This window comes from Zeugodacus cucurbitae, chromosome 6, assembly GCF_028554725.1.
Source record: "Zeugodacus cucurbitae isolate PBARC_wt_2022May chromosome 6, idZeuCucr1.2, whole genome shotgun sequence".
Taxonomy (NCBI): Eukaryota; Metazoa; Arthropoda; class Insecta; order Diptera; family Tephritidae; genus Zeugodacus; species Zeugodacus cucurbitae.
The window spans coordinates 28,369,027-28,383,108 of record NC_071671.1 but is presented as its reverse complement, the minus strand read 5'-3'; the positions used below and the strand labels follow the sequence as shown (position 1 = coordinate 28,383,108).

At 38.3% G+C, this 14,082-nt stretch overlaps 1 protein-coding gene and 1 long non-coding RNA gene across 20 annotated transcripts in view; one reads left to right on the top strand and one right to left on the bottom strand.

The window, feature by feature from the left end:
• LOC105219357 (ryanodine receptor) overlaps window positions 1-3,013 on the top strand; it is a 54,433-nt gene extending 51,420 nt beyond the window's left edge. For all 19 annotated transcript variants that reach the window (XM_054235248.1, XM_054235238.1, XM_054235247.1 and 16 more), the window contains exon 32: window positions 67-3,013. In XM_054235248.1, the coding sequence (XP_054091223.1) occupies window positions 67-2,761 (2,695 nt within the window). In that variant the 3' untranslated portion in view covers window positions 2,762-3,013. The remainder of the gene's footprint in view (window positions 1-66) is intronic.
• A 7,762-nt stretch (window positions 3,014-10,775) lies between these two features.
• Window positions 10,776-13,074, bottom strand: LOC105219356 (uncharacterized). The gene is made up of 4 exons (XR_852158.3): window positions 12,949-13,074; window positions 11,599-12,889; window positions 11,383-11,527; window positions 10,776-11,323 (listed from the first exon to the last, which is right to left on the bottom strand). It is a non-coding gene; the product is annotated as an uncharacterized LOC105219356 (long non-coding RNA).
• Between the last annotated feature and the right edge of the window lie 1,008 nt (window positions 13,075-14,082).

Genomic DNA, 14,082 nt, shown 5'->3' with positions numbered 1-14,082 from the left:
GAATTTAAATTATTAAAAGGAATTACCTCATTTATTTAAATAATTTTTTCTTTACAACTTAAACAGAGATGAAATGGACTTTCTTTTGGCGTGCTGTGAACGAAACCACGAAGGCAAAATTGACTATGGCGATTTCGTTGATCGCTTCCATGAGCCATCCAAAGAAATTGGCTTTAATTTAGCTGTATTGTTGACAAATCTAAGTGAGCATATGCCAAATGAGCCGCGTTTAGCACGTTTCTTAGAGACAGCTGGATCGGTGCTGAACTATTTTGAACCTTTCCTTGGTCGTATTGAGATTTTAGGCAGTTCCAAACGTATTGAGCGCGTATATTTTGAAATAAAAGACTCAAATATTGAACAATGGGAAAAACCTCAAATTAAAGAATCCAAGAGAGCATTCTTCTACTCAATAGTCACTGAAGGTGGTGACAAAGAGAAATTAGAGGCATTCGTTAATTTCTGTGAAGATGCTATTTTTGAAATGACACATGCTTCTGGGTTAATGGCGACAGACGATGGTGGTGGTAATGTAAAGCGAGATACTGCCTACAGTTCCTATATGAGCGAAGAAGAGGAAGAACGCGCCGCACGTGATCCCATACGCCGGACCATGCAGGCCATCAAAGATGGTCTTAAGTTCATAGTGCATATTCTAAGTCCATCAAATATCAAACATCAAATTGGGGTAATGCAAACTAAGTCGGTTCCAGAGCTAATAATTGGATTCTTCAAAATGATATTTTATATGTTCTATTACACGGGCTATGGGAATTTCTGTGTTGTTCGTTACATTTTCGGAATTCTTATGAACTTGATGCGTGGACCAGCGCCTGAAGAAATCGAGGCTCCACCAGTAGAAGAGGAAACATTTGGTAAGATGTTACCACCATTACCGATTGAAGAACCGCCTGGACCAGTACAAGCTTTTGGACTTGAACTAAACAAGGAAGAAAATGGTCAATATAAAGTAACAGTTCGTGAATCACCCGGTGGTAGTGGTAACTCCTCATTAGAAGAAACGGGTGAATCAAGCCCAGAAGAAGGGGGAACAACTGCTGATCAAGCAATAGAGAGTGAACAGTATCAACTTCAAGAACCAATATCAATAGTTGACTTGCTAGGTGGAGAAGCGGCGAAGAAAGCAGCACAAGAGCGACAAGAAGCACAAAAGGCTCAAGAAGCAGCTATGGCTTCAATTGAAGCTGAAGCTAAGAAAAAATCTTCAGCAACTGCCCAAGAAACACCAGCGGTTAATCAAATTGACTTTGCTCAGTATGCACATCGTGCCGTTAGTTTCCTTGCACGCAACTTTTATAACCTTAAATATGTTGCTTTGGTGTTAGCTTTCAGCATAAATTTTATGTTACTCTTCTATAAAGTGACATCTTTTGGCGATGACGAAGAGGCTTCCGGTGATGACGAACTTATTCTTGGTTCTGGATCTGGTAGCAGTCTATCAGCATCTGGTTTTGGTGGAGGTTCAGGAGATAGTTCCGGTGATGGCGGAGGCGATGAAGAAGATTTACCGGAACTTGTACATGTTGACGAAGATTTCTTCTATATGGCTCACGTTTTACGGATTGCTGCCTTTTTACATAGTTTAGTCTCCCTCGCAATGCTAATTGCTTACTACCATTTGAAAGTACCTTTGGCAATTTTCAAGAGAGAGAAAGAAATAGCTCGTCGATTGGAATTTGATGGTCTTTTCATTGCTGATCAACCGGAAGATGATGACTTTAAATCACACTGGGACAAATTAGTTATTTCTGCTAAATCATTCCCCGTTAACTATTGGGATAAGTTCGTGAAAAAGAAGGTGAGACAGAAGTACAGCGAAACTTATGATTTCGATTCTATTTCGAATCTACTTGGAATGGAAAAAAGTGCTTTCATGGCCCAAGAGAGTGAAGAAGGTGGTTTGATCAAGTACATAATGAATATAGATTGGCGTTATCAAGTATGGAAAGCAGGGGTTACATTTACCGATAACGCTTTCCTTTACTCACTATGGTATTTCTCATTCTCAGTAATGGGCAACTTCAATAATTTTTTCTTCGCAGCCCATTTACTCGATGTAGCCGTTGGATTCAAAACTCTTCGCACCATTTTACAATCGGTCACTCACAATGGCAAACAACTTGTTCTTACTGTAATGCTCCTAACAATTGTAGTATACATTTATACAGTAATTGCTTTCAACTTTTTCCGCAAATTTTACATACAAGAAGAAGATGATGAGGTCGATAAAAAATGTCATGATATGCTGACTTGTTTTGTATTCCATTTATACAAAGGCGTGCGTGCAGGAGGTGGAATCGGTGATGAAATTGGAGATCCCGATGGGGATGACTACGAAGTTTATCGCATTATTTTTGACATCACATTCTTCTTTTTCGTTATTATTATACTTTTAGCCATTATTCAAGGTTTGATTATTGATGCTTTTGGAGAGCTACGTGACCAACTTGAATCGGTTAGAGAAAATATGGAATCAAATTGTTTCATATGTGGAATGGGAAAAGAATTCTTTGATATAGTTCCCCACGGTTTTGATACACACGTGCAAAAGGAGCATAATCTTGCAAATTACATGTTCTTCTTGATGCATCTAATCAACAAACCTGATACAGAATATACCGGTCAGGAAACTTATGTATGGAATATGTATCAACAGAGAAGTTGGGACTTCTTCCCAGTAGGTGATTGCTTCCGTAAGCAGTATGAAGACGAACTGTCAGGCGGCGGCGGAGGTGGTTAGACAAACAATTAATCTAAATGTTACCTGATTGAAAATATCTTATGGATAACATTAGATGTTATTATTAAAATCAAATCACTTTAACTCATCCACGTTTCAAAATAAATTAAATATTATGAATATGTATGTATAACGTAAATATCATTTTACTATATGTAAATAATTAATTTTTGTTTAATGCCAATAATAATTTGGAATTTACTCAAATATCTTCTCTACAGTTTCTAATGAATAAATAATTTTCAATATCTAGCACAATTTTTCATTGATTGCCTAACAGGATTAAGGTAAAAAACTCATTAAAAAAATTATAAATAAGTCGTGCTCTCTTTCCTTTAGAAGTTATGGTCTATTTAACCAGTTCGAAATAGGGCGGTCTGGTTGCTTCGCCAGCCACATTCTACTGTGATGATATCTAACGTGAGTCGTGATATATTCTTTGATGACGGTTTCTAGTCGCCGCGTCCCCAAAACTGCTGCCTGTAGTTCTACTCGAGGACTTGTTATTGGTTTTAATATCCCAATATACTGCTCTCCAATAAGCTAATGCAGCAAATACATACATATTCTCTGGCATCTACGAAGATAAGTATCTAGCTGGGGTCGGCTAGTGGTCCACAGGCAAAATATTGACGAAAGTTCAAAACATTTTTTAACTGACTTCGTCATTTATCCCACTCTTGTTGTATAGGCTTAAACAAAGGTTTATCCCAGCACAGTTCGTAACGCCACGATTCGTGTACCAGTAGCTTTGCGTTACTACTTCATAGTTCTCTCATTGAAGGTCATTTATGTCCAATGATAACGCCTGGTTCCTCAATGAAAAATTTGAGTATTTGGCTGATCATTAACATTTCATATTTATTCCAGTAGGGATTTTGTTACCACCATTCCTCTAAAGAAATTTCTGATCACATCTATCTCCTTGTCTTATCAAAATTTGTTGAAACATATCTTTACGAAAATTATATAGTACCATCGGCATTGGCTGATATTGTTTAGGACCTTTTAGAACGTAACTCTTCATTTTACGACCGTTGAGAATGGTGGCGATATCATAAACTAGACGCTGTTTGCCCGGCTTATTAACGTTCGTCACACCGAAGTGTGGAAAGTATTATGTCTTTGGACTTACTATTGCAACTTTATACGGGCTTAGTTTTCTGACATACTTTTTATCAGGGATAAAGGCATGTCCAACTTTTTCCAGTGTGAGAGCGCCTTAAAATTAACTTTTTTTGGGCATTTAAATTAAAATACATTTTTTACGGTTAAAAACTATTATATACTGAATGTTTAATATAAAAAGTATCTATTTAAATTTAATTTAATTTATCTGTTGTAATATTTTTGTAGCATCATTTCAATCTGACCGTTCCTGTCTTTCCAATCGCTAAACATCAAAACATCCTAACATATTCAACTGTCAAAGTTGAGGAGGTTTTGAAATTTAATATTGCGCTCTCACTTCCAATGAGATGAGAGTTGTAGATCTCTTTATCTCTGCTTTTTATTAACATAAACTCGAATGACTGCATGATACTCTTAAATGTTTAATTTCGTTTCATCTATCGCTCAATTTCAACAAATTTTGTCTCGTCATGGGAATAACTGTGTGAAATGAACTTATAAAAATAAAGCCTTGTGGTTTAATATGTTCTTAAAAATACATACGCGGGAATTTTAACTACATACATATATGTATATATCAATGAGTTCTCATCTGATAAAACAATTAAAATTGCCATTTTTATAGTATTCTTCCCATTAATATGATCTGGGGTATAATTTTCAATCAGTTCTGTAATTTTACTATGTGCTACTCAAGCTAATCAAGTTTCCGTGTAAAGTACATGAATATAAATATGAATAAAAGAAGTTAATGATACATTAATGAAGTTAATTGATGAAGGATTATATGGTTTATATTTCCTGGATGCCCAGGGAGAACTAGAAAGACATTCCTCATGTCATTAGTTTAAGCCAATGTTCATGCGAGATCCAACATTGCAGCTGATGTCTTCTGGAATAAAAACCACATTGTTAGAAGAATCAACCCTCCGCAATGGGACGTATGCAGAATTTCGCAGAATCGTGCATTGGAACAACAAAACCGAACACTGAAAAATATACGCAATAACTCGATATGTTTTGAAGGCTGCCAGTAATTCTAAGATCAACTGCTGCCGACGAAATAAACGCTTGCCTCAAATCTATGGTGTTATGTGTGGAATCAGTTAACAACAAAAATGAGAGTTTCTTTGAGGAACGATACATATGTTGAAGATTTCTCTGATTTTTATCCGTACCTCACGTATTTTTTAAACAATACAATCAATAAATTTAATAATAGCTGTTTAAGTTAAAATCATTTAAAAAAATATTTGTTTTATCCTTTTTGTTAAAAGTAGTACTTTGAGACATTTTTACATTGTGAATGTGTCTAAATGTGTTAAATTCTCAGAGATGAAGAGCAATAGAATACGGCTAAATCTAATAACTTATGTAAGTTATGTATTTAGTATATGTTAGATATTTGCTTATTGTAATTTCTGTAATTTGTAACTTTAAATGGCAACGTTCCACTTACTTTGGCGGTCGCGGTTAGACAATTCCGATCGGTATAATCGGGGTATCAGGTGAAAGAGGTGTAGCCAAGTGCTTACCGCTTCAAACTCACATTTTCCAAGTTTAATCCTTGTTAGTGTTTGGGCGTATTTTGCTATGGACATAAGCATATATTTTGTTTTCTTTTCACTGATTTTCAATCCAATTTTTGATGCTGCCGCTTCAATTTCAGAAAAAGTGGTTAGAAGCGCATTTTTATTATGGCTTGCAATAGCAATGTCGTCAGCGTATGCATATATTTGAGTGGTTCTGTTCAAAATATGGCTAGTATGCTTGGCGTCGCACAATTCATCTATTGTGCAGCATAATAACAAATTGAAAATTGTTGAAGAGAGTGTATCCTGGCGTACACCGGATTGAATGGTAAAAGCTTTCGATGTACGATCTTGTATCATTACTTTAGATTCAGTATTATGCAGCGTCATTGCTAGTATTCTGACTAATTTTTCTTAAAATTCACATTTTTTAAATACTGCAGGAATAGTCAATCTATCTATTGTATCGAATGCTTGTTTGAAATCAATGAACAGCAAGTATAAATCGATGTTATGAGCTTAACATTTCCACTGCTTGCTTGATGGAGAAGATTTGGTCTGATGTTGATCTACCTGGTCGAAAGCCGCTTTGGTATTCGGGTAATATTTTTTCAGCATAGTTTATGAGTCTGTTGTTAAGTACTCATGAGAATATTTTGTACGTTGTGTTGAGAAGCGATATACCACGATAGTTGCTACAGAAGGTTTTTTCTTGGTTTTATAAGGGATGCATTCCAATCTTTAGGCAAAATCTTGCTCCCATATTAGGGTAAGTAGGTGGTGAATTCTATTAAAATATAGTTCACTGGCATTTTTTAATAGTTCAGCTGTTATGTTCAGCTGTTAGTTCAGGTGACTTGTGGCAGTATTCCGGGGATTCTTCTTCTTCTTGACTGGCGTAGACACCGCTTACGCGGTTATAGCCGAGTCCACAACAGCGCGCCACGTATCCCTCCTTCTGGCAGTTTGGCGCCAATTGGTTATACCAAGCGAAGCCAGGTCCCTCTCCACCTGGTCCTTCCATCGGAGTGGAGGTCTCCCTCTTCCTCGGCTTCCACCAGCGGGTACTGCATCGAATACTTTCAGAGCTGGAAAACTTTCATCCATTCGAACAACAACATGACCTAGCCAGCGTAGCCGCTGTCTTTTTATTCGCTGGACTATGTCTATGTCGTCGAATAACACATACAGCTCATCGTTCCATCGTCTGCGGAATTCACCGTTGCCAAGTTTTAAGGGACCATAAATCTTCCGCAAAACCTTTCTCTCGAAAACTCATCGGATGTTGACATCGTCCACGCTTCTGCACCGTAAAGTAGGACGGGAATGATGAGAGACTTGTAGAGTTTGGTTTTTGTTCGTCGAGAGAGGACTTTACTTTGCCTACTAATTGCCTACTTAGTCCATAGTAGCACATGTTGGCAAGAGTGATTTCCAGGCTGACATTGTTATAGCTGTTAATGCTGGTTCCCAGGTAGACGAAATTATCTACAACTTCAAAGTTATGACTGTCAACAGTGACGTGGGAGCCAAGACGCGAATGCGCTGACTGTTTGTTTGACGACAGGAGATATTTCGTCTTGTCCTCGTTCACCACCAGACCCATACGCTTCGCTTCCTTATCCAGTCTGGAAAAAGCAGAACTAACGGCGCGTGTGTTGTTTCCAATGATATCGACATCATCGGCGAACGCCAGTAGCTGTACACTCTTATAGAAGATTGTACCTTCTCTATTTAGCTCTGCAGCTCGTATTATTTTCTCCAGCATAAGGTTAAAGAAATCACACGAGAGTGAGTGTGTGATTTTTAAAATAAGTAATTTTGGAGGATGGAGTCATATGTAGAAGTTCACGTAAGTGAGGAAAGTTTCTGACTGCCATTCACTTGGGAGTGGTCAGGAACGATTCTTTTACATGTGGCTCAAGCAGCTCACAACTTCCGGTCTTAGACCAAGTATCCTCTGGGTAGCCAACAGACATCCGTCTGGAAGCGAGCTAAAGTGAGAAGGCGAATCCCGCTTATGCGGTTGTGCGTAGGGCTTGGGACCCACCACATAAAAACGAATAACCAGTGAATAAGAAACACAGGCCTCGGATGAGAAACCCCCCTTTTGATGACGACCACGGCAAACGTATAAAGGACTATGATTTAAGGGATGCACCTGGAATGTCCGGACCCTTAATTGGGAAGGTGCCTCTGCCCAGCTGGTTGATGTCCTCGTAAGAGTAAAGGCTGACATCACCGCAATCCAAGAAATGCGATGGACGGGACAAGGACGGAAGAAGGTGGGTCCTTGTGACATCTACTACAGCGGCCATATAAAGGAGCGCAAATTCGGTGTGGGATTCGTGGTGGGAGAGAGACTCCGTCGTCGAGTCCTGGCATTCACTCCGGTGGATGAACGTCTAGCCACAATCCGCACCAAAGCGAGGTTCTTTAACATATCGCTTATTTGCGCCCACGCCCCGACGGAAGAGAAAGACGAAGTGATCAAAGATACCTTCTATGAGCGCCTAGAACGTACCTATGAGCGCTGCCCCCGCCACGATGTCAAAATCGTGCTTGGCGATTTCAACGCTAGGGTGGGTAAAGAAGGTGTCTTTGGCACAACAGTCGGAAAATTCAGCCTCCATGACGAAACATCACCAAACGGTCTGAGGCTGATCGACTTCGCCGGGGCCCGAAATATGGTCATCTGTAGTACTAGATACCAGCATAAGAAAATCAATCAAGCTACTTGGCTGTCCCCGGATCGAATCACTCGCAACCAGATCGATCATGTTGTGATAGATGGACGACATGTCTCCAGTGTTTTTGATGTGCGTACGCTTCGTGGTCCCAACATCGACTCGGACAACTATCTTGTAGCAGCTAAGATACGCACCCGCCTCTGTGTAGAAAAGCGCACACGTCAACAAACACAAGGAAGGTTCGACATCGAGAAGCTGCAATCACAACCGACAGCCGAACGATTTTCTACTCGACTTGCACTCCTGCTCTCTGAGAGCACTCATCAGCATCTCGGTATAAGCGAGCTGTGGGACGGCATATCAAACTCCTTACGTACAGCTGCAACCGAAACCATTGGCTTTCGGAAAAGCCAAAAAAGCAGCTGGTATGATGAGGATTGTCGTCTCGCAGTGGAGAGAAAACAGACTGCCTACCTCGCAATGTTGCGATCGACCGCAACACGAGCGGGATGGGAAAGATACCGAGAGCTGAAGAGGGAAGCGAGACGCATTTGCAGAAAAAGAAAGAAAGAGGCAGAAATGCGTGAGTATGAAGAGCTTGACAAGCTGGCCGACAGGGGTAAAGATGGCGAACCCGATTCCCCAATCGACGACGATGGAACAGATGTTCCAATGCCCGACCGTGAAGAAATTAGAATAACAATTACCCGCTTGAAGAACAACAAGGCGGCGGGGGCCGATGGATTGCCGGCCGAGCTATTCAAATACGGCGGCGAAGAGCTGATAAGGTGCATGCATCAGCTTCTTTGCGAAATATGGTCGGAAGAAAGCATGCCCGACGATTGGAATCTCAGTGTACTCTGCCCAATCCACAAAAAGGGAGACCCCACAATATGCGCCAACTAACGTGGGATAAGCGTCCTTAACATCACTTATAAGGTTCTATCGAGCGTACTGTGTAAAAGACTAAAGCCCACCGTCAACAAACTGATTGGACCTTATCAGTGTGGCTTTAGACCTGGAAAATCAACAACTGACCAGATATTCACCATGCGCCAAATCTTGGAGAAGACCCGTGAAAAAAGGATCGACACACACCATCTATTTGTCGACTTTAAAGCTGCTTTCGACAGCACGAAAAGCAGCTGCCTTTATGCCGCGATGTCTGAATTTGGTATCCCCGCAAAACTAATACGGTTGTGTAAGTTGACGTTGAGCAACACCAAAAGCTCCGTCAGGATCGGGAAGGACCTCTCCGAGCCGTTCGATACCAAACGAGGTTTCAGACAAGGTGACTCGCTATCGTGCGACTTCTTTAACTTGATGCTGGAGAAAATTATAAGAGCTGCAGAGCTAAATAGAGAAGGTACAATCTTCTACAAGAGTGTACAGCTACTGGCGTACGCCGATGATATCGATATCATTGGAAACAACACCCGCGCCGTTAGTTCTGCTTTTTCCCGCCTGGATAAGGAAGCGAAGCGAATGGGTCTGGTGGTGAACGAGGACAAGACGAAATATCTCCTGTCATCAAACAAACAGTCAGCGCATTCGCGTCTTGGCTCCCACGTCACTGTTGACAGTCATAACTTTGAAGTTGTAGATAATTTCGTATACCTAGGAACCAACATTAACACCGATAATAATGTCAGCCTTGAAATCCAACGCAGAATCACTCTTGCCAACAGGTGCTACTATGGACTGAGTAGGCAATTGAAAAGTAAAGTCCTCTCTCGACGAACAAAAACTAAACTCTACAAGTCCCTCATCATTCCCGTCCTACTTTATGGTGCAGAAGCGTGGACGGTGTCAACATCCGATGAGACGGCACTAGGAGTTTTCGAGAGAAAGGTTTTGCGGAAGATTTACGGTCCCTTAAACATTGGCAACGGCGAATACCGCAGACGATGGAACGATGAGCTGTATGTGTTGTTCGACGACATAGACATAGTCCAGCGAATAAAACGACAGCGGCTACGCTGGCTGGGTCATGTTGTGCGAATGGATGAAAGTGCCCCAGCTCTGAAAGTTTTCGATGCAGTACCCGCTGGTGGAAGCCGAGGAAGAGGGAGACCTCCACTCCGGTGGAAGGACCAGGTGGAGAAGGACCTGTCTTCATTTGGTATTACCAATTGGCGCCGAACCGCCAAAAGGAGAGATGCGTGGCGCACTGTTGTGGACTCGGCTATAACCGCGTAAGCGGTTTCTACGCCAGTTAAGAAGAAGAAGAATTTTTGCTTCAAAAAAATGTAAATAATTGTAAAATTTTAATTTTATTGAATGTTAGTAATATAATTTTAAATATTTGAAGTGAAAAAAGAACGTAAAATGTATTAAAGTGCGTGAAATTGTTTGTTGAAATTTTTGATTTTTTGATCTTTAAAGCCGACTATCTCGAAAACTAGGTGCAAATCCTGCATAAGTCTTTCTGCTCTAATTTTTAATAGTTTTTTATTTAATCAGCCATATATCAGTGGAGACTGTTCGATTTATCATTTTCAGGGTAACCCTTTAATCATAGGTATTTGTCATTTGTTGGGTCACCGTTTTTCGTTTAAAAATTGAAATTATTTTTATTTTTTTTTTATTATTATTGTATGAGGTATTTAAATTTATAAATTAGTATGGTATTTTACACTTTTAATAAATATTATAGAATAATTTTTAAATATTAGCATTTCAGTAGAAAGTAATCTTTTATTTTTACAAACGTTTTTACGGCTATCATTTATACATTGACAAAATTTATTTCACATATAAAGTTAGTATTAATTATTAAATTTTTATAATTTACAACTTCTCAAAAGTTTTAAGTATGGTTTTTTTTGTGTTGTTATACAATACAAATTAAATTTCACTACTATTACGATTGTTACAAATATTCGTACATTCATTTGTATATACATAGATGCTAATTTAACAATATATCACATTTAGATTAATAAATTTAGTGCTATTGCTTACGTTCAAAATTTATAAATTAACCATCATAATATTGAAAATGATAAATAGTAAGTTCAGCATAGTCAAATCAGAAGCAGGATAAGCAACATCTGCGTTTTTTGTTTTTTCTAGCTCTGTTATTATGTTAACTATCCATTGTGTAGATCTAGGGCAATATAGGAGACTCTGTATTTAGCACGTCGAAAATAAGTAGTGAAACTGCTACTCCAAAAGTCAGATGTAATTTGTTGAACATCATCCGATGCCTGAAAAATATGTATAATTGGTAAGTAATAATTAAAATATCTATATTCGTAGAACAAACCTTGTTATTTGCAGGTTGCGTTGTGCGATTTTGACTTTTGTACATATTCAAATTCACATGTATTATTTGTTGTTGCTGAAATACCTGTTACACCATGTGGCGATTATCCACCAATATTATAAGCATGGGAATATTAATACCAACTCTATTAAATAATAAGAATATCAAAATTATTGTTTTGTTTTTGTTTTGCAATTAAATTCGTTTCAATAATACCTGTTGTTGTAGCATATTTTGTGTTGTATTTCTAGGTGCATGATTTTTGTTACTTCCCAACGCAAAGGACAACGAGTGCTGCTTCCATCATGTGTCGAATTCTAATTCGAATTTGTATTGTACGATTGATGAGCGATTGCCGTTGTATGCCTTAAAGAACTGCTGGTAGGATTCCCCGTACCCATACCAAGTATAGCTACCTTCCTATATGGGTATCCACCAGAGAACTGCATGAGTGCCTAATTTCCGTACTTAGAGTAAACTTGCTTCAAAAGCGATGTCGGTGTCCACTCACACTCATAGACATGCATTGCGAGCTAACATCTACTCAAAGAACTATGAGTGGAGAAGCTAATGAGCCAGTCGTATACTTGCTATTGCATATTAATTGTATTTGTTTTACACATTCTTCTTTTTGATTTTCACTGACAAGTGGTGATCATACTCAAGACCAACTGAGGAAAAAGCAAGACACACTCATCACCAGTAGCGCGTGTACTTGAGTGTTTACTATTGTATTGTTGTTCGTGTATTCTTGTTTTGTCGTGCTTCAGTTTTTTGTGCGTTGCTTATTAAGAACTGCAAACTTTTTTGTTGTTTTATGTATGCTGACGCAAGTGTGGAACATTCCCTGCAAGAACAATGTCAACCTTTTGACTGTTCGTACGATAATTAGAATAAAAACAATTTTTAGTATGTAAAATTGAAATATTCATATCCCTTTTTAATATAGTCAAAGTTTGCTTTTGGAAAAAAGCGATTATTGTTTCTTGTCCATGCATATACACACTAATTATTGTTTTGTTGATCATTTGACCTTCAGCTGTTTCTTACAGGGGTTTAGCACATGGATGACAGCGTCTTCGGCTGCTCGATCTGCCACTCGTGTAAATCACATACAAAACACACAAAAAGAGCGTGCAAAGAACAAAAAAGTATTAAATGAACTCAATACTCAGAGAGTTGCTAAAATTTGAGAATGTCATTTACTCAAACCGCTTTTTTTGTGTTGTCGCTCAGCTTAAGTAATAACATGAATAAGCAGAAGAGAGTTAAGTATTTTTTTAACCGCTTTGAGCTAAGTGGAAAAATTCTGTGAGTGTTAAAACCACCGCGACATATTTGGCTAAGTGTTTTTGATACACAAGTATGAGAAATATGCGAGTAAGCACGCGGTGTATTTTGAGTGGCGGTGCACTTCTGCAGGTCTCTGGTATCCACCTTAATCTTTAGAAGTTCCACCGAAGTTTTTAAATGTCTGAAAAGGATAATAAAAAGAAAAAAGGATATTCTAACAAAAGATTTTATGTTTAGTATATACATATATAAGGTTTGATATTATCAACTCACCCATCTGCCTAAAGTGGCATAATCCTTGTTCTGCTTCTCCTTTTAGTTTTGCATTTACGCACCAGATGTGCGTTCCAGGTCGATTTGCCTTCCGAGCCCATTTTCTGCAGTTATATTCATTTAACCCTAGAATGGTAAACACCGCCTGTGAGGCGAAGAAGTTTTTTTTTTGCAATATTTCCTGATCGTTCACTCGTATTAAGGCGTGCGCTCGTGCCAACTCAGTTGAGTGTTGTACGAGCTTGGGCACAGACGTATTTTGTTTTGCTACGTTGCGTTGGTTATATATAGATACGTGTGTCGCCTCTGAGGCGAAGTTTACCAATAAAGGTACTTTTTTTGTACATATTCGTTTGCGCATTTGTTTTGTTTTTTTGCTAAAATTTTGAGTTTTTGCATAATTTTTATAGTTTTTAGAGATGGCTCCTCCTGATGTGCAGTTACTCAAATGGCTGGAGGAGATATCGCTTGATGGAAGTGAACTTGATGACGATTTGGGTGTAGATATCGATTCAGATGATAGTGTGGCTGATCTCACTTACGTCGATGATTTCGACGATGACATGCAGTATATTGATTTAGCTAAAGAAAATGATGCGAATATTTCTGCGCAAAATGCAAGAAAACTTATTGCTTAGAGCACAGATCACCAAATTGTTGGCAATGTGATGTGAAAAAGTAGGTGGAAAACCCACAAACTTTATTTTGTCTTGCAGAATTTATTTTAAGTTTTAAGATTTATATTATTTTTTAATATGTTAATTAGATATAAGGTCTACAAGACACTGAAGTTTATTTTTTTATCTCAAACTGTTTTTTAATTTTTTATATATTTTTTGTAAAAGATCTATTCATACTACTGATAAAATATGTGATCTATAAATGTTGCCAATAATATATTTAAGATATTTAAAAAATGAATTTTTATTACCAAGCAATTAATATATACGTTTTTGTTTTTGTTTTAATAAATTTTTGTTTTTTTAAGGGTAAAATGTGGGTTTTTTATAAAAGTCGCCTCATAGGCGAAGATTACCATTAAAGAGCAAAAAAATATGTTTACCATTCTAGGGTTAAAATAAGCTGCAGCATCCAGTCAACCATAGTACATCTCTGTAAAAAGAAAATTTACTA